Here is a 20,393-nt window from a genome sequence, read left to right as displayed (position 1 = left end):
TACATTTATCTTTCATTCTCATTATTTATCTAGTAAAATGGTGAATGATTTTTATTTTATCAAACAGTACTTCTACTCTTGTTTACCCAAGCATTAATTTATACCAATAAATATTTATTCAATATCTACATAATCAGGCACCATTCAAAGGCCCAGAGATGCAACTGTGAGGAAAAGCAAACTAGTCCCTTCCATCATCTAGCTTTTAACTCTGCTGGGAAACACATTTCAATGAAGAAACAATCAAATAAATGAGGAAATAATTTCTGTTATATATGCTATGTAAGAAAAAAAAACAGAAAGAATTTACCTGGTCAGAAATACCTGAGCATGTTGTAAAAGAACTAGCCAAAGTGTGTGTGTGTGTGCATGTGTGTGTGTGTGTGTGTGTGTGAGAGAGAGAGAGAGAGAGACAGAGACAGAGACAGAGATAGAGAGAGACTGTATGTGTGGAAATGGCTTCTCAATGGGCAGAAAGAGAAATACCCAAATCCATCCCCTTTATTGCCACATGAGAAAAGAGAAATACCTAACTCAGTTCACTTCTACCATCCTGACCCTCTTAATGGGGGGGAAATCCAAGAAGTCATTGTGAAGGTCAGCCCAGGGGTACAGACTTACTAAATGACCGAGACATAAAGACAGGATGATTGAATGCCCCCTCTCCACATCCCACTTTACCATCACATTAGTGGAGACCTGTGTTTAGCAGTTTCTTCTGAGTAGTACATCATGTCCCAGTATCAAGAAAAAACTCGAGGCAAAAATCATTTTTGAAGAGGCGAGCTAGCATCAGGCCAGATTCAGAGAAAGCAGGGATGTTGGAATTATCAGACCAACACTTGTTTTGAAATATATGATTAATATGGTGAGAGCACTATAGGACAGCATGAAAGAAGAGATGGGCCATGCAAGTAGAAAGATGGAATTTCTAAAAAATAATCCAAAAAAATATGCCAGAGATCAAAAACATCCTAATAGAAATGAGGAATAGATTAGTAGACTAGACATGGCTGAAAAAAGAATCTCTGAGCTTTGAGAAGATCTTAATAGAAAATACCAGAAACAAAACAAAACAAAACAAAACACCTAAAATAAATAATAAATTAAAAAAAACAGAACAGAAGAAAGACTGAAAAAAAAAATCTAAGAACTATGGGACAACTACAAAAGGTGAAACATATGTATAATAGGAATACCAGAAGAGGAAAGAACAGAAATATCTGAAACATTAATGACTGAGAACTTCTCCAAATTAATACATGGCATGAAACTGCAGGTGCAGGAAGCTCAGAGAACATCAAGGAGGGCAAATACCCCAAACAAAACAAAACAACACAAAACAAAACAAAACAACACAAAACAAAACAAAACAAACTGTACCTAGTCATATAATTTTCAAACTACAGAAATTGAAAGATAAAGAGAAAATCCTCAAAGAAGCTGGAGGAAATAAATACTGTATCTATAGGAAGTAAAGGTAAAAATTACATCTGACTTGTATACATACACTGATATGTACACATTCATATGTTTATGTGTATATCTATTATTGCAGTGTTTCCTCACATAGCAATGCAGCCTCAATAATGTACCTTTTTCAGCATGTAAATTTCCTGACTCATTCCTTTTATTTATAGGTAATATTCCATAGTATCAGATACCATAATGCATTTACCCACTTTTCTTTCGCAGCAATTTACATGAAACTTTCAATATTTTATCATATTGAAGTATAATATACTGTTTTGAAGTTAACTTTCACATAAATCTTGTAAATGTACACTAACTCCTAGATATGGGATGTAGATCAAAACTGAAAAATATTGTGCTCGCTTCGGCAGCACATATACAAAACTGAAAAATATTGGCAAACTACCCACAAAAGTCCATACCAATTCGTAATCTTGATTTTTATTGAGATAAATAATATATATTTTGAGATATATAATATATATATAAATAATATATATTTTATATATTGAGATAAATAATATATATTGAAATAATATATATTTCTCTACAGCTTCTCAAATATTAAATATTATCAATTTTTTATTTTTGTCAATATAATAAGTGAAAGATATCATTTAAAATATGCATTTTTTTTCTGATCCAAGTTAAGCTGAGCTTACTTAATTTTGCTTTGGTCAACTTATTTCTTATGGGAATTTATTATTCATGTTCTTTACACATTTTCATGGAGTCGTTTATTTTTTCACGGAGTGATTTAACTTTTACTTAAAAAAATTTTTTAAGTGTATTTATTTATTTTAAGAGAGAGAGAGGAGGAGGGAGGGGTAGACAGAGAGGGGGAGAGCTGGAATCCCAAACAGGCTCCACATTCTCAATGCAGAGCCCAACGCTGGGCCTGAACCCTTGAACAAGGAGATCACAACCTCAGCCAAAATCAAGAGAGGGTGCTTAATTGACTGAGCCACCCAGGCACCTCTCAATTATTTTTTAATTATATAATTTTTTGATTTGTATTTGATGTTGTATTTGTGGCAAGCATTTTTCCCAGTGTATCCCAAAATTTGGGTTTTGCTTATGATTCCATTATTTATATGAATCTTTCCATTTTTATTCAAGAATTGATGAATTTTTATAAAATATTTCTTTCTTGATGTGCTTGGAGATATTTTCATTTTGTTTTCCGTTAATCTGTTGAAGTTACAAGTGTTAGTAATGTATTCCCAACATAAATCCTACTTGCTCTCCCAGGATAATGAAGACGGTTACTAATTAAGTGCTGCATATAGGCCCTATTTTAAACACTCCGAAGAAATTAGTTTGCTGTCTCCGTTTTACTGTACAAACAACAGGACACGGAAAAGCTTGTGCAGTGAGTTAGAGCTATCGGTTTGGCTCCAGGGAACATGTCTTAACTACTCTGCTGTACTTGTCATTTTCTGCTTAATAATCAGTTCTAGACACATGGCTGGAGTGTATTCATTTTTTATCAGTCTATACATTGTGAAATTGTCTATAAATTGTGGCATATATTTTTATGCCAATTCAAACAAAATATTGCCTTGCCACTTTCTATAATTCTACAGTAAATATAAGTCATAATTCTGGCATCACTTCAAGTCAAATTAAAAATAATTTATATACAATAGGAATTAGACTCATGTAAGTTAGGTGTGCTGCAGATATTTTCACTTAAGGGTAAGTAAAAAATGCACTTTATGCTCCTTACAGTATTTATTGCAATAGAAAACATTGGAAATAACCTAAATGTCAGTCAGTTGGACACTGGCCAAATATATGGTGGTGCATATATACATTGGCATAATATGCACCATGAAAAAGAAAGAGGCAACTCTAACTGTTCTTTTATAAGCTCACACTAATGTCTAGTGTCACACTAATCAAAAAGGCAAAATTAGGGGCGCGTAGGTGGTTCAGTCGGTTGAGCGTCCAACTCTTGATTTTGGCTCAGATCATGATCCCAGGGTCATAGGATCAAGCCCCACATTGGACTCTGCGCTCAGTGTGGAGCCTGCTTAAGATTCTCTCTCACTCTGCCCCTCTCCACCACTTGCTCTTTCTCTCTAAAAAGAAAAAAAAAAAAGAAAAGGCAAATTGTATTCAATTCTTATGTACCATTTGTGTGAAAATAACTACCTGCTTTTTTACGCATATATGCTAATATATGTATAGAAGGGATGTCTCTGGAAAGCAATATTTAAAAACGTAACAGTGATGTCTCTTTGATAGGGAACTAAATATCCGGTAAACAAGGAATGGTGGGGAGGTGTACTTTTCTCTATATATCCTTTTGTAGCATTCTATGTTATATGAATAGGCTAGCTAGTTAAAAATTTTAAAGATCATTAAAATAAAAATAAGGGGGCACCTGGGTGGCTCAGTCTGTTAAGTGTCTGACTTCACTCAGGTCATGATCTTGCAACTTGTGGGTTTGAGCCCCTCATTGGTCTCTTTGTCGACAGCTCAGATCCTGGAGCCTGTTTCCGAGCCTCTGTCTCCCTCTCTCTCTGTCCCTCCCCCACTGGTGCTTTCTCTCTCTTTCTCTCTTGCTCTCTCAAGAAAAGAATATATATATAAAAAACAAAAATAAGGATTTTTAAGACAACTCACCATTTCTCATTGCTATTTAATTTCCTTTTAGTAGTATTTATTTTATCATTTCTAGTTTGAAGTTGTTTGTTTACATAGTATTTTCAATAGGGAAGATATAATTAAAGTCAAATTCCCTCTTTTCTATTTCATCGAAACCCATATATCTTCACCTATTGTTAATAGAATTAAAAATAAAAGCAAGCCTTTCGAATCACTTTTTTGCTCAGAATCATCAATGACCACATTTTTTCAGAGTATCATCCTCTGTGTCATCAAAAGCATTGGTACCATGAAGAATTTTTTATTTTTTTATTTTTGTTAAAGTTTAATTAATATTTTGAGAGAAGGAGAGAGAGCATGCTCCAGTGGTGGAGGGTAGAGAGATAGGGGGAGAGGGAGAATCCTGAGCAGGCTCCACGTGTCAGTACAGAGCCTGATGCGGGCCTCAAACCCAAGAAATGTGGGATCATGACCTGAGCCGAAACCAAGAGTTGGATGATTAACGGACCAAGCCATCCAGGCACCACTCATGAAGAATTTTTTAAAAGGATCAATCGAAGAATAACAACAGCAAACAGAACAACATAAAACAAAATTTAATGGTGGTGGACTCTTTAATCATCTTTACTATTATGTAGGTCTTGCTTACGTCGAGCCCCTTTTCGGAAAATGTTGCTGAACGTGTCTGAATCACCAGTTCTCCCAGGCATTTGTATTTTAGACTTATAAAGAATTCTTCACTATTAACACTAGCCGATAGAGTTCTATATCTTCTTCTATTTTTACTGACATCCATTCTTCGGCTTTTGATGTGTATGTATGTGAGAGACCTACATACTGAGAGAGGAGTGATATCAAATGTGCCACGTGATCAAAAGTGTTTTATCATTCTTAATACTTCCTGTTCAAGTGTCAGCACGTGTGAGGTCTGTTAAATATTTGTGCCATTGTTGGGGTTTTGTTGTTTGCTTTGTTTTGTGTGTACTCCTGGTTTACTTGATTCTTAACTAATTTTAACGTCATATATCTGCCATTACAGTATTAAATAGATTTAATGTATCCAGAGTTCCACATTATATCCCTCCCTCACCTTGAACCCCTGACAACCATTGATCTTTTTGTTTTCTCTGTAACTGCTTTTTTCCCAAATATTATGTAATTGGGGTTACACAATAGATGGCCTTTTTCAGAGTGGTATATTTTTCTTAGTAATATGTATTTAAACTTCCTCCATGTCTTTGGGGCTTGATATTTCATTTCTCTTTATTGCTTAATAATATCTAAATGTACAGATATACCACAGTTTGTTTATCCATTCACTCTTGAGAGACATCTTCATTAGTTCCCATTTATAAAACTTCTATAAACATTTATGTGCAGATTTCTTGTGGGCCTAGATTTTCAATTCATTTGGGTAAAGATGTTAGAGTACAATTGCAGGATTGTGTGGTAAGACCATATCCCTGGGTAGAAGACCGCTATCTCTTTCCTGACATTTTGTTTTGTTTTTTTTGTTTTTATTTTTGCTTTTGGATGTGCTCCATCATGATAATCTGTATTATGAACACATCATTTCTAATCTTTACATCTCATTTTACTCTTTGTCATCACTGAATGCCTTCCTTATTTTTTTGTTCATATTTTGAGGTATGAGACTTTGCAACAAACGTTCTACTTTTCACAATTATGAACAATTACACTTACTCTCTTATTTTAAAAATCCAATAAAGATGGCACAGATTTGAAATTACAAATGAAAACATCATGCGTACATGTTATAATATTATTATTATTTAAACTATTTTATTGAAAATATAATATGTTAAGTCAATATATATTATAGTTAAAATCATTCATATAAATTCATAGAGGCATTTAAAACAACAGAATATATAAATTTTATCTTCCAAATTTTAATATAAAAGCAATATTGCTGATGCTATATTTCAAATAAAAAATTAAAACATATGGCTAGTTAGGGGAAAAAGCTACTTCATGTCATAATTTTATTTAACAAAATATTTTTAATTTATTTCCCAAAATAAACTGCACAATCACATTCAAAATTTGGACTTTTCTATAACAGTTTTGATGAGAAAAAACATCTAGACAAAATGGAATTTCTTCTTTCTACTTTTTTCTGAGTGAAAATTACATGATGAATTTAAATGAAAAAATTCTTAGGGATATTCTTTTATTTTTAATATTTATTATTGAGAGAGAGAGTGAGAAAGCACAAGTGAGGGAAGGCAGAGAGATAGAGAGAGACACATAAAATCTGAAGCAGGCTCCAGACTCTGAACTGTCAGCACAAAGCCTGTCACGGGACTTGAACCCAAGAACCATGAGATCATGACCTGAGCCAAAGTCGGAGGCCCAATCCACTAAACCACCCAGGTGCCCCTTTTTCTTATTTTTTAAATTTGTTTAATGTTTATTTTTTAGAGAGAGGGCACATGTGGGAGGGAGGGAGAGAGAGAAAGAGTGTGTGTAGGGGAGGGGCAAAGAGAGACAGAGAGACAGAATCCCAAGCAGGCTCCACACTGTCAGGACAAAGCCCCAAGTGGGGCTCGATCCCATGAACTATGAGATCATGACATGAGCCAAAGTCCTATTCTCAACCAAATGAACCACCCAAGGACCCCATAGTATTCTTAATATGAGCATGCTGGATTTGAGGAAGGGATCAGTGGAGATTCTAAACTATGTTTCATAATGCATCTATTTTTTCATTATTTGGGTAAGGTTTTTTGTTTGGTTATTTTTCTAGGAAAGATGGATCAAAAGAACCAATAGTGGAGATGAGAACAGAGGATGAAAGAATTACTAACCATGAGGATGGGAGCCCAGTAAATGAGCCAAATGAAACCACACCATTAACAGAACCTGAGTATGTAGCTTCAAATGCTTAATTATTTTTTGATAAATATGTGTAAAATGGTAGCATATATTTACAATAATATCATTTGTGGAAAAGTATTTCTCTTTCAAAGAAAATACATGTGAATAGTGAAAATCCATTTTCTACCGAGACATTCCACATGAAAATTTTGTATGGATGCCAGAGAAAATCTACTGTTCAAACATACAGTTATAATTTGATGTAAAAATGTCAAAAAGCTGGAAGGTTTTAGAGATGGATTTTCTTACACTTATGTTACTCTTTAAGAAAGTAATACTTTCAAGTGCGTTTTTAATTTAAAATAAAAATTAATAGTGTGAAATATACAAAAGTCTACTTTAAAAAGAAAGATTATTCGTTAGGAAGGAGACTAAATAGTGTTAAATTGTCTATCATTTTAATATCTATATAGGAAATGGTGCTTGCTCTCCATTCAAGATTATATTATTTACTTCTTTCTACACCTATTAGAGCTCTGTTATAGCCATAGCAGATATTTCAATTCAAAGATGATGAACATGTGCAAAGATGATGTTCAGGCACATGAAAGTTAAAATGATTAAAGCCAAAGGCATTATTAAGGAGTGATAATAGTATTCTATGGAATCTATTGGATACTAACAAAAGCAGGGCTATCACATTATTCTTTAAATTCTGCTCACTAAAATGACTTTTAAGTTTTATTTTTTTATTTTTATTTTTATTTTTTATTTTTTTTGTTTTTTAAGGATCCTTTTTTCTTTAGCAGCAAACATTCCCTTGCAGAGAAATTTGATTTAAGCTTCTCATCCTAAATCTGCAGATGAGTGTTGTCACAGGTGAAGAAAATAACTTGTTTCAGAAATCCCTCCTATCTACTCTCAAGGGGCTGAAATAATTACAATTTAGAGAAGTACAAAGCACTACTTTGCTGCTAAAATTTCAGTATAAATCCTCAGGTCATGTCAGTGACTGCATTTAGAGATTATTACCTTCTATATTGAAGTTTACTCTTATAGAGGTAGCTTTTATGTGGTGGGTACTATATGTTTCCCCATCAGAAATCAGATGTATTTCAAATGAAGCAAAATACTACACAACAAAACAAATTTCTATCTATTAATGGACACACTCAATGAGAGATTGGTGTGTGTGGAAACTAGCCAAGAAATGTTAAGGACTTATAGTGTTATAAAACACTGTAAGCGATAAATCACTATATTCTACTCCTGAAACCAAGACTACACTATACATTAACTAACTTGAATTTAAATAAAATCTTGGAAATAAATAAATAAATAAATAAAATCTTTAAACTTCAAAAAAAAAATTCCAGCTAAGAATTATCTTACACGTGACAGGGCTATGTTTTGCAAAAATAAAACAAAAAACAAAAAACAAAAAAGATGTTTTAAGAACTACTCCAGTCCTCCATTATTGAAAGAAATACTCAATATAAAAATAATAGAATTAACTATAATCTAAAAAAAAACAATTTAACAGAAGCGTAAGTAGTGAAAAATTAGATACACAGAAATTCATCATCCAAGAATTAGTTGAAAACACTGGTGAATTACAAACTCCATACATAGTTCTTTAAGTAAGAGATATGTTAAGCATTATGCTAATCATCCACGCTCTAAATTTCTCTGTTTTGCTGCTAGAAGTGACCCATTGTTTTTATCATCTGTTGTCAATGTGTGCAGTACTTGAGAATGGGAGAAGGTAAGAAAGGTAATAGCACTATTTATAATGCACATAGAAGAGCCTGCCCTCATGGGTACAAAGTAGAAGCTATTTCATTCTCAGCAGTGAGCCGTAGTAGTTTTTACCTGTGACTTACTTTTGATTGGTTAGTTTTCACATAATAGCTTTGATCTTCAGAATACAATGGCTTGCTCTTCTCCTTCAAAAATAGAAAAGAAATTATAAGTAAATCCCAGAGAAACTAGTATAGTAACATTCACTACCCCACAAAACGGCGAGGTTAAGTATAGAACCAAATTTGAATTTTTGTTGTTGTTGTAGAAACAATATTTTGTCAAGGGAGGGAATTTGACCCCCAAGGTTATATACACAAGGCATAATAGTAAACCAGCTCAAGACTGGTAGAAAAAAACTGTAAATCTTACATAATTGTCATCACAGTAAGATTTGTGAAGCTGTCTTAATATTAAGAAATAAAGATTGTTTTGCTTCATAGGTTATAATTGAAAACAACTCTCAAAAATATGCTCATAGATGATACAGAAATAACACAAAAATAATAGTGGAAAGAGACCAATTAAAGAAAACATATGCAGTAACTGTAGAAAAGTGAGAAAATGCAGAAATATATTTACTTTCATAAGTTCCAAAGAATAGAGCTCATTCACCCAGCTTTTGAAGTTTAGATGTAACGATATGGCAGCAACTATTCATTGCTTTTATCTACAAAAAACAAAAAACGAAAAAACCCGATTTAGGTACTAGTAATTCATCTAGTTGACATATAAGATTATTGGCTTTTTGAGATTCCAAACAATTATATTTTTCATATCAATAAGTGATTACCAAATCTAAGCCACCCTATGGTGAAAGTTTTGGTACATCTAAATCCACAAGTATATTGTTTCATTCATCACTCTGCAGTATGTCAGATCTTTAAAATAGACAATATTGTCTAATTATTTACTTATTTTTTATCAATTTGCTATTACTAGAACAAATCTTTTTTTTTTCATTCTAATAATTGTCGATATTTCCTTCTGTAAAACAGTAACTTAAATATTAAGAAATACCACTTAAATTGCCTTAGAAAATGAAGTTTATTATTTTTCTATTTTCTTCCAGAAAATTGCCTTTGAAAGAAGAAAATGGAAAAGAAGTCTTAAATCCAGAAACTATAGAAATTAAGGTTTCTAACGACATCATCCAATCAAAAGAAGATGACAGTAAAGCATAACACCGAGATTACAGAGGCTTAAACAACACTACAAAGAGCATTTGGATTGCAGTGACCCTATGACCAAAACTATTCCATTGACCTTAATTTCTTGGGAAACTTCTAGCTTGGAATAGCTTGTACACATATACATATGATGAAATATTCCTGCCCATGGTCCATTACCTTTTGTTGTTGTCGTTGTTATTGTTGTTGTTTATTTTTTTATGAATTTTAATATAGAGACCTGACTGGCACCACCTCCTGGGTATGAATTTAATTCTGTGATTCAAGTACTGCAATTTGTTATACAGCTGAAGTGCTCTGTTTCTTAAGAACTATATATTTCATCCAACAACCACTCCAACACATAAGGGTTTAAGAAAAAAAAAAAACACGAAAGAAAACAAAATCTTTGTGAGCTAAATGTGTAAGAAAGCCCTGCATGTTTTTAATCTTATCTTGGGCAAATAGATTATTAAAGTGGATTTCAGTTTAAGATGAAAGCAGTTAATAAAGGTTACACTTTTTATCAGGAGAATTTCAGGGAACTTGGGCTTGAAGGAGCCAGTTATCTTTAGCAGATATTAAAAACTGAGAGAAACTTTGGAAATTTCTTTTTAAGTTATAATTACAGTGCTATTTCAATGTTCATTTTTGATAGACTAAAGTGCCAGCTTAAAATTGTTACCCATCTGAAAGAATATTTGTGTGTATAATTAGATTAGAAGGATTCCGTAAATCTCTATCTCTTTATATATGCCATAATCACTCACTATGGATTACACAAAACAATAAATGTATTGCAAGTGAAAATAATATTGATTTCTGCCCTCAGCTTCAAATAAAGTAAATTGAAATGGTAACAATATCAATGTTGTCTTGATATATTTATAAATCTGATTATCTTTTGCTTTTTAAATAATTTTATCAAAAAAATTAGTCATTAGTGTTCAAATACTTTAAACTCAGATACATTTTTTTGACCATGATTTTAAATAATCTTTGTTTAAAACTTTATTTTGCGAATGTTATAGGTCAGTCATTAAATGTAATTGGCAAATAGAAATTAAAATCCTTCGTGGTTAAATTAAGAAGAAATTAACATTTAAACATTCCACAAAAGTGTCAGTGATAACCGACTGAATTGTCACTGTTTTTCTTTCGGATGTTGTAGCCAGAAGCCATTTTAAGGTTTTGATGAGCAACTTTGGTTGGAGAAATTCCTTGGCTATTCAACACAGTGTTTCTAACATGACTTGTTAAGGCCTATACCAGAATAAATACTTATTAACTTCCAAGCTATGCAAACTCCCAGAGGTAAAAGCCTGAAACATGATTTTCACTTATATGGGAGGTAAAATAAATGTATTTATGATTATAAATATACATACCAGTTGGGAGCAGGTTTTAAATTATTTCTTACCCTAGAGAGCAAAAGGTTTCTTTGGGCCCTGTTACATTCTTAATCTTTAGTATTTCAGGTGGTATTATGGCTCAGATCCTGGCTGGTTGGGGAATGCGTACCAATAGAACATTGGAGGAAAGTTTCCACAGTGAGGAGCAACTTGCTTAGCATGTCTCTCTATAAAGATAATTTGATGAATATTAGATGTAATATTAATGCTACCCATGGACACTTCTATTTACAAAGTGTTTGAAACTGTCAGGCAAGGAAAGACAACTAATTTTACAAAACTTTAGTTATCAGCAGGGCAGATCCTGCCCATCTGCATGTTTGTGCACTAAATCTCCAGTGTCCTTAGCATAATTCACAGGATTATAGTGCAGGAAACTCTCCTAGCTATTTTTTTTTTTCTGGCATATTTTCAAGAAAAGGAATTCCTGGGCCTACCTAGGAATTTGAGTAGAAATTATCCAACTGGTCTTTTGATGGATTTGACTGTTGTTATTTAAGTTATGTTTGTCTGATCACCTATTTGCTTTATTTGACGGTTTTCCCCCCTTTTGTACCAATGTGCTATAACTAGTCAAAATACTTGAATTTGTGCAAAGTAAAGGGGCTTAGAAAAAGTGTCCATGAAGCAATAGCCATGAACGCTAATTTTTCCTGGGTAGGGCTACATGGTTTTAAACTAATAATGGTGAAAGAATTAGAAAACCTGGGAAACCAGTTTAGCATGTTTACTATTATTATATTTGTGCTACTTCAAGAGCAGAGAAATCATAATAAAGAACAAATATTTTTGTGTTTCCTCAATCTGAAAGTTCTGTTTCTCTCATTTCTATGGACTTTCCACGTAAAGCCGTTAACTTAAATATTTCTTTTATATAAATATATATATACATATACATATATATGCTGTTAAATTTCTTGCCACTAATGTGGAATAATGATCTGAAGTTAGCAGATAATTTGAAACTAATTGTAGACAGATTGTTTCAAGTGCACTGTTTCAATTGTCTGAGTGGTCCTTATCTCTTGTCCTTGAAATCTATGCCATGCAGGAGCAAGGCAATACTGTGATTTAAAAAAAAAAAAAAAAATTAACATTTCAATGGAATGCTCCAACTTAATCTATTTGTAAAAGTCTCCAAATAAGCGATGCTTGTAGTAAATTGTAAAATATGAGTAGAACTGAAATAATCTGTTCTTATTTTTCATTCTTATTCTAGATTAAACATACCATATAACTGTATAAATGTTATTTTTACTGTCTGAGAGTACTCTTAAACGTATAAAATGTCAAAGGAGTTGACTGAATAAAAGTAGGGTTACATATTCAGAACCCTATTCTACTTTAAACAAAGAAGAAAAACATCACTGAAAATATTGGTATTTCTTGATAGGTTGCTTAGGTGCAATTAGGCAATGACAATCTATATTCAGCAACATGTAAGAAGGAACAGTAATATCATTTTTGACGCGTTTTGTCTTTTAACTGGCACAAACTGATGTGTCGACACATTTTACAATGATCTGCAAAAGAATTTAAGCATTGTGATTTCTAAAGATTTATTTATTGTTTTTGTGGGTTGACTTATTGCCATTTTATTGATGCTAATGTCTGATATTAATGTAATGTTTCTCAAAATTTCCCTTAATATTTAATATTAATACCTATAAAAGCATTTTTCAAAGGTTATTTGATCCAGCAAAGTTTACATGAATCTTAGTCTTTGATTTAAACATTTATATAAATAGGATTTTATTGATCAAATTATTTATTTGAATGCAAACAATTAATTGTAACTTTATAATCATACCTTTATTTTATGCTTCTTATTTAAATAATTAAGATATATTTGTGCCTTTGGATTAGCATGACATTCTGCTTTATTAAAAGAAAAAAACAACAACTGCAATCTTTATTGATATATTTTGCTCATATCTGTGACACTTAAATTGTACTGTCTTATTTACATTTAATCAAGAAGCTCAATTCAAATCACTTTACTTGAGTAAAATATCTAAATATAAAAAATTATAGTGTGTAACTTATTTCTATTCATGACAATTCTTTTGATGCACACAAAATATATTTCATTTTGTCTGTACTGTTGTTCTAAGTAATAAATACGTTCCAGATATTGTTAAAATTGTGTTTTACTGCTTGTTAGACAAAGACAACAGATGACTTTTTAAGATAGGATAAATTATTTTAGTGTTGCTTGGGTCTGCATTATCCTGATGTATTTATCCTGATGATTTATTTGGGGATCATAGATCATCCTTTATTGTTGATGATAAGATAATCACTGATAAAAATATCTACAACTGAAATGATAGAATACTCTTCATTTCTTAATTTGAGAAATATAGGAATAGCATATTACAATTACTTATTAACGTTACAATGGTCTTTTTCTTGAAGAATAATGTGAATGCTCAATTTCAATTGCTTACAATTGATTGTGGAGTTCTTTCTCACAATCATATCAAGAGTGCTTACTTGACAAACTTTATGAGTACATGAAGATATTTTTAAAATGATTTTTTGCATTATTTGTCTTTAGAGAGGAAAGGTTCTCATTTTCTAACTCATTCTTTGAAGCATTATTACATTGTCTCTTACGCTGAAATTGCATATGGAAGTATTAGTATGCTAAAATTAAACTGTGGAAGGTCACGGAAATGAAGTACTTCAATCCAAAAATGGAAATCTTTCAAGAAAGTATTCTATTCATGGGCTTAATCACATTCTGAGATGAAACAATTATATGTGTAAATGGGAAACTTACAAGAGCCTAGATATAATACTTGCTGAATAAATATAATTTCCAGGTCCTTCCTCTCCCTTTTTTAAAAATTGCATTTACTCGTGTGGATGCAGCTGTTTAACAACATTATACAAGAATGCTAATAGATTAATTATTTCCCCTTGTAGACTTTTGTATTATATATAATCCTTAATATTTATTTGATAACACATTTAATATTCTTAAAAAATAGCTCATTATTCTCTATAGAATTTTATCAATAACTTAAATACCTTAGCTGGTAACACCACTTTACTTTTTTTATATAATTTTCAGGTTGGCCCACATCATGTTCATAATTATGAATAAAAATACTGGTTATAGAAATTTAATATTGCCACTTTTTTTTTTCTAAAATGAAAACACAGAAAACACACTAAAAGTAGCATCTGGTTTTAGCCCTCCTTGGAAAAAAAAAATTAAGCAAATGACTCGGAGCACTTCAAATCACAGCCAGGGATAGGAGAATAGAGGAACAAAGACTGAGAATCCAGAAAGGCAAACTGAACTTCTATGTTTGAGATAGATAGGAAGGACATCAGTGGGAGAAGTGCTGGACCAGGGACTAGGAACGCCGATTAGGTAAAAATTGAGGCCAATTATACTGATGCGAACAGAAAATGTACTGAAATCCAGAGGAGAAGAAGTTAACATAGACAGAACCTAAGACTCAATTTTGCAGATAGGATTTTTTTCGAGAACCATATGCATTATATAAAATAAATGGTACTGTTAAGCGCAAATATATTTGTTCCAGTTCTTAAAGGAATGTTCATGGTTTAGCATTTTTGCTATAAACTCTCTTAGGAATATGTGAACTTCTTAGAAATAAAGGTTAAAAAACCTTTTTTTTTCTTTTGGCGTATGAATTCTATGCTGTGTTCAGTATTCATTAAAACATACTTTTATTTTCTTTAACATATATATCCATTCAAATTCTATACTCTTAAGTTAGCTACCACAAAGTTTTCTTATTATTTCAATATGGTATGTCCCTATGAAATGCTGTATATATATGTCTAAACTGTAAAAATTATACTGCAAATGTTGAAGTTTTGTATTTATGAGAGACATTGAAAGTATGGCTTACAGTATATCAAAATTGTCACTCTTCACCATTTGTATATTAATAGTAAAGATACTTTTACTTTAATAAAGTGTTGCATTTATGTTTATTTTGAATAATATCTCTGCAGTGAGTGAGCTTATGACTTGACAAACATTTTCATTTAAAATAAAAAATTCCAAACCTATCTCTATATATTTGAAAAGAAAAGAGAATGCTTTCTGCCACTTTGCCTTACCCTGAGTCCCAATCTTTTGGTAATAAACAGTCGGTAACAGTGGTTCTCAAAGTCTGATTCCCAGACCAGTAGCATCAGCAGCACCTGGGAATTTGCTAGAAATAAATGTAAGTTTCTGGACCCCACTACACATGTCCTAAATCAGAAGAATCTGGAAAGGGCTATGGGAGTTTATGTTTTAACAAGACTTTCTGGTGATTCTGATGCACACAGAAATTAGAGGTTCAGTGGGTTGGAGACACATTTTGAGTGACAATCTAGAAGTTAATAACTTCTAGTTCATGGGGAATTTTATTTCCCATTATTATATAGATTATCTACTTGCAGGATTTCATGAGTTATAAAAGAATAAAGCTAACCATTCCTCACATGCTTATACAAGGTGTTTTCATTTTTTTAATCAGTGTAAAGTTCAACTTATTCTTAAATGAAAAAAAAAGTAAATATCAAGTTTTCACAAGGGAGCAATTTTTAATATCAGCCATACAAATATCACGAAGTACATACACATATAGAATAAAAATAACATTAAATACGTGGTCAAGAGTGGAAAAAAATAACATTAAACAGGTGGATATTGTGCTTGCTCTGTCAGTATCCTATATTTAATTATCCTATATTTAATGATAATAAAATACAAAACATACCATGAGAAAGAGGCTAAAATGAAGTCTCTGATATATGATAAAAATGGATCATGTAACTTTGTTAGTATTTTAAAGAATTTCTTTTATTTCTTTCTAACATAAGCCATTGCCTACTATAATTATTTTTATTTGTAATATACGTAATGAATACATTCTCCTAAGATTCATGTCATATATGGAGTCAGCACTTTAAATTTCGCTCTCAATTTCATTAACTTTTCTGAATGAATTTTCAACATACAACTTAGAATGTTCTCAAATCATAAATAATATTTTCTATTTTATGTGAAGTGTCTCATATGTGTATGTGTCCTTGGCACTACTTTGCTTTCTAAAACAAAATACACACATTTGGGTATTTTAACTTTCCTGGATAACTTAACTTACCTTTCTCAGACAGAATTTTTTGTGGGGGACATAGGGGAGGCAACTATACTATTGTACTAGAATAATATTAAATTTGCTCAATATTTAATTTACTCTGTCTTTTTATTAATGCAGCAGGCTATAAAGGCAGAGGTTTCCAGTATTAACATATCTTAGTATTTGGAGAAAAAAATATTCACCTGATGATTCAGTTCATATCAACGTCTCTTCTTTCACTTCCAATTTCCACATTCCCCTCTACAGATCATTTATCTTCCATTATCTGCCATAGCACAAGCATGAACCATGCCTGAAATGGCCTGACAAAATTGAGATATATAGAAGAAGGAATGATTGCCAAAATCAAACCAATCACATTGAGAATCAAGCAACTACAAACATTCTTAGAAGAGTCATTTTATAAAAGGAGGGGTCTAGAAGGAAGGCATAATATTCCCCCTTATGAAGGGGGATGAAACATATACTAAAGATCACTCAGTGGGAGTTGGGGAAGATGGACTATGTGAAGCTCTCTTGCCAATTCAAATGGAAACATCCCTTCAAAAGCATAAATAAAATTTTCACTGATTCAAAAACCAAGAGATCCACATCTGTATTCACCAGAAAAAAAGATGAGACAAGAATGTCCCACAAAGTTGCAGCAGGGATAGAACTGACATCACTAAAGTAATATTACACAATACATAGAAGCCAGATATTGGAAATAGAATATGCCTGGGTTCACATTCCAATTCTACAACCCATTGCTAGCTCTGAACTTAAGCAATGTATATAAAAATTTAAACCCTGATTTCATCATCTCTAAAATATGATTGTAAAGTGAATAATATTCATTTCCAAGAGTTGATATAAGGATTTATTGAGATAATGTTTATAAAACTCCTTATGCAGTGTCTACCACACAGAATACCAATAAGTGGTGGCCATGATTATCTCTGTATCTGTCATATTTCAATACTGATTTTTTTGTTTTTTGAGAGAGAGCATGCAAGCAGGGTAGCAGGAGAAGGGAAAGAGAATCCTAAGCAGGCTCTGCACTGTCAGCACAGAGCCATGTGTGGGGCTCGAATTCATTCATTAACCATGAGATCATGACGTGAGCCAAAATCAACAGTGGAACACTTTAACCGACTGAGCCACCCAGGCGCACCTCAACACTACTTCTACCAAGTTGTGTTAGACAGCTACTTCCCATCCTTTAGAGAGTGACCATAAATAAATCATTTCATGATTCATTAAATTATTCATCAATAGGTTAAATTTGAGTCACTGAAAAAGTTGAAAGCATGATTTCTCCTTTCATTACTTCTTCTTCCGTTTTAATTATCTTTTGCTGAATACCAAATCAAGCCAAAGTGTAATGGCTTACACCGTCAACAATATATTATTTTTCATGATCATATCGATTAACTTGATTCAGCTTGGTGATAATCTTACTTCAAATGGTATAGCTGAGTTCACTTATGTGGCTACTGGTTTCTAAGAGGAAACCTTACACATGGAAGCCTTGGTGTCTATACATGCTTGACAAGACTCTGTTTACATCACACTTAGAATATTCGACTGGTGAATAAACATATAGGCAATGTGTGACCATAACAGGGTGTGTCAACAGCATGATATATATAAGCAATATTCATGTTATAAGTATGGAAACATCCTCCTTCTGTCTCCTAATGTTTCACATCTTTTCCACATGCAAAATTTACTTATCCCCTTCCCAAGACTTCCAAAGTCTTATTTCATTATGTTAAGAGAATCAAGCTTAAATTTCGGACTTAATTCAACTAAATAAATTTGAGGTGTCAGTAAGACTCCTCAGTTATTATGTCTTGGGTGTGCTTTTTCAGTGCAGAGGCCTGGGCCCTCAAAAGACAGTTTAACTGCCCCCCCAGAAACCTCTACAGACAATTGTGAGACATGAGCAGAAAAATAACAATGGACATTATCATTTAAGATAAAGAAGGAGGAAATACAGGAATTCAACGATTACAAGTCTATAGAAATTTCGAAATCCAACCAATCAAACGTTACCAGTTCCCCTTGCCTCCAGCCTAAGACACTTTCCGTGGCTTGGATCCAGTTCTACTTGCCCTGGGTATGGTTACTAAATCCATTGTTCTCAGGGGCTCTTAGGATAACTCTTTGAGGTATTCATCCTTTTTTGTAGGAAATTGTGTGTGATTGTAGCTGAACAAATTTCTTGTCTTGCTCTCTGGTCAGGTATATCTAGTACTTAGGAATGTATTTTAATTTAAACCAAGTCCCATTAAGTTCAAGCTGATATAACTCCTTTAAAAACTGTGAGGGTTTTTTATGTATCAAATTATAACCACTGCATTAGACAAAATCCACCTTCTCAAATCTCTTTAAAACAGTCTCCTCTCTACATTAGGCTGCAAATTGAGGTCCTATTGAATACTGCCCTTAAGTTTCTTAAAAACTCATTTGTCTAATTAAGAAAGCTTACCAGCACTTCCCTAAGTTTCTATGTGACCTAAACAAAGGATACCCTTATTGTGATTTTGACCTCAAGACTATATTTTACTGACAATACCCTAATTTGATATTTATCCTTATGCCATCTATTATTTTGAGAAATTTTTGAAGGCTATAAATGTGGAAGGAGGGAACAAGTCTTGGGTACAAATTAATTCTTCTAAATTCTGCTTACAACTTGAGCATATATCTTGTTAGCACATCTTTCTCTTGAAAGAGCTTATCATCCCTGAAAAGAAAAGAAAGACAGTTACCTCATTCAGTATGCTGCCTGGAAATCTCCTTAGTCAGATTCACAAACTCATTAGATACATTTTCCGTTTTCCATTTTATCACAGGTAACAGCTTCCCTAATTGTTCTGTCTGTATAAAACTTGGTTATCTTTGTCTCTAGTCTCTAATAACAACTGTTTTAGTGCACTTCATAGTCTCCTTACCCAGTTCTTTGGCTCCTATCCAGTCACAAAGGTAAGGACAGAAGTCTCAGGTTTTGTTACAATAGTCACCCACTTGCAGGTACAATTTGTGTTTCGCTAACCTGAGTTGTATTGTTTCCTATTGCTGCTGTAAGAAAGTAAAAGGAAGTTAGTAACTTCAAAACAAAACAGAACAAAACAAACAAGAGACTAATTTATTATTCCACCGTTGTACACGTGAGGCTCTGATATGGGCCTCACTGGGCTAAAATCGAAGTGCCTGCATGATTATGTTAGTCTGAAGGCTTCTAGAATGTCTTAGTTCAAGCTACTATAACATGTTACTATAGTATCCATGGCTTAAACAACATTTGTTTCTTACAGTTTTGGAAGCTGGAAGTCTGGGATTAGGGTGCCAGCAAGGATGGGGGCTTGGTGAAGGTCGTCTTCCTGGTGATGTCCTCACGTGGCCTTTCCTTGGTGTGTAAAAGAAGAGAGAGAGAGAAAGAGGAAGAGAGGGAAAGAAAGGAAGAGCAGGGGGAGACCTCAAATATAATTCTCTTTTTATGAAGGCATTAACCTCATCACGAAGGCCTGACTCTCATGACCTAATCTAACCCTAAGGACTTCCCACAGACCTCACCTCCAAGTACCATCACACTGGGGATTGAGTTTCAACATATAAATTTGAATAGGATAGAAACATTCAGTTTATAAGATTGCCCACATTCCTTAACTCATAGTAACCTTCCATCTACAAAGCCAGCAATTACATAACTCAGATCTCTGTTTTTATCAACATGCCTTCTCTGACCCATGCTCCCTGCCTCCCTATTTCTTGTTAAAAAGCTCTGACATCATATTGTGTCCACCTGGATAATCCAACATAATGTCCCCTTCTCCTCATTCTTAACTTAATCAAATGTGCAAACTTTTTTTTTTTTTTTTTTTTTTTTTTTTTTTCTCCCAGGTAAGCCAATATATTTGCAGATTTTAAGGATTAGAACCTAGGCATCCTTTGAGGGCTAT

At 32.8% G+C, this 20,393-nt stretch overlaps 1 protein-coding gene across 2 annotated transcripts in view; it reads left to right on the top strand.

The window, feature by feature from the left end:
- Window positions 1-15,298, top strand: part of NCAM2 (neural cell adhesion molecule 2) — a 520,684-nt gene extending 505,386 nt beyond the window's left edge. For both annotated transcript variants that reach the window (XM_023238847.2, XM_011285729.4), the window contains 2 exons: window positions 6,857-6,976; window positions 9,800-15,298. In XM_023238847.2, coding sequence (XP_023094615.2) covers window positions 6,857-6,976; window positions 9,800-9,911 — 232 coding nt within the window. In that variant the 3' untranslated portion in view covers window positions 9,912-15,298. The remainder of the gene's footprint in view (window positions 1-6,856; window positions 6,977-9,799) is intronic.
- The last annotated feature ends 5,095 nt before the right edge of the window (window positions 15,299-20,393 follow it).

This window comes from Felis catus, chromosome C2, assembly GCF_018350175.1.
Source record: "Felis catus isolate Fca126 chromosome C2, F.catus_Fca126_mat1.0, whole genome shotgun sequence".
NCBI classification, from domain to species: domain Eukaryota; kingdom Metazoa; phylum Chordata; class Mammalia; order Carnivora; family Felidae; genus Felis; species Felis catus.
Note: the sequence above shows the minus strand (reverse complement) of the source record. Positions and strands in the feature narration are given on the sequence as shown.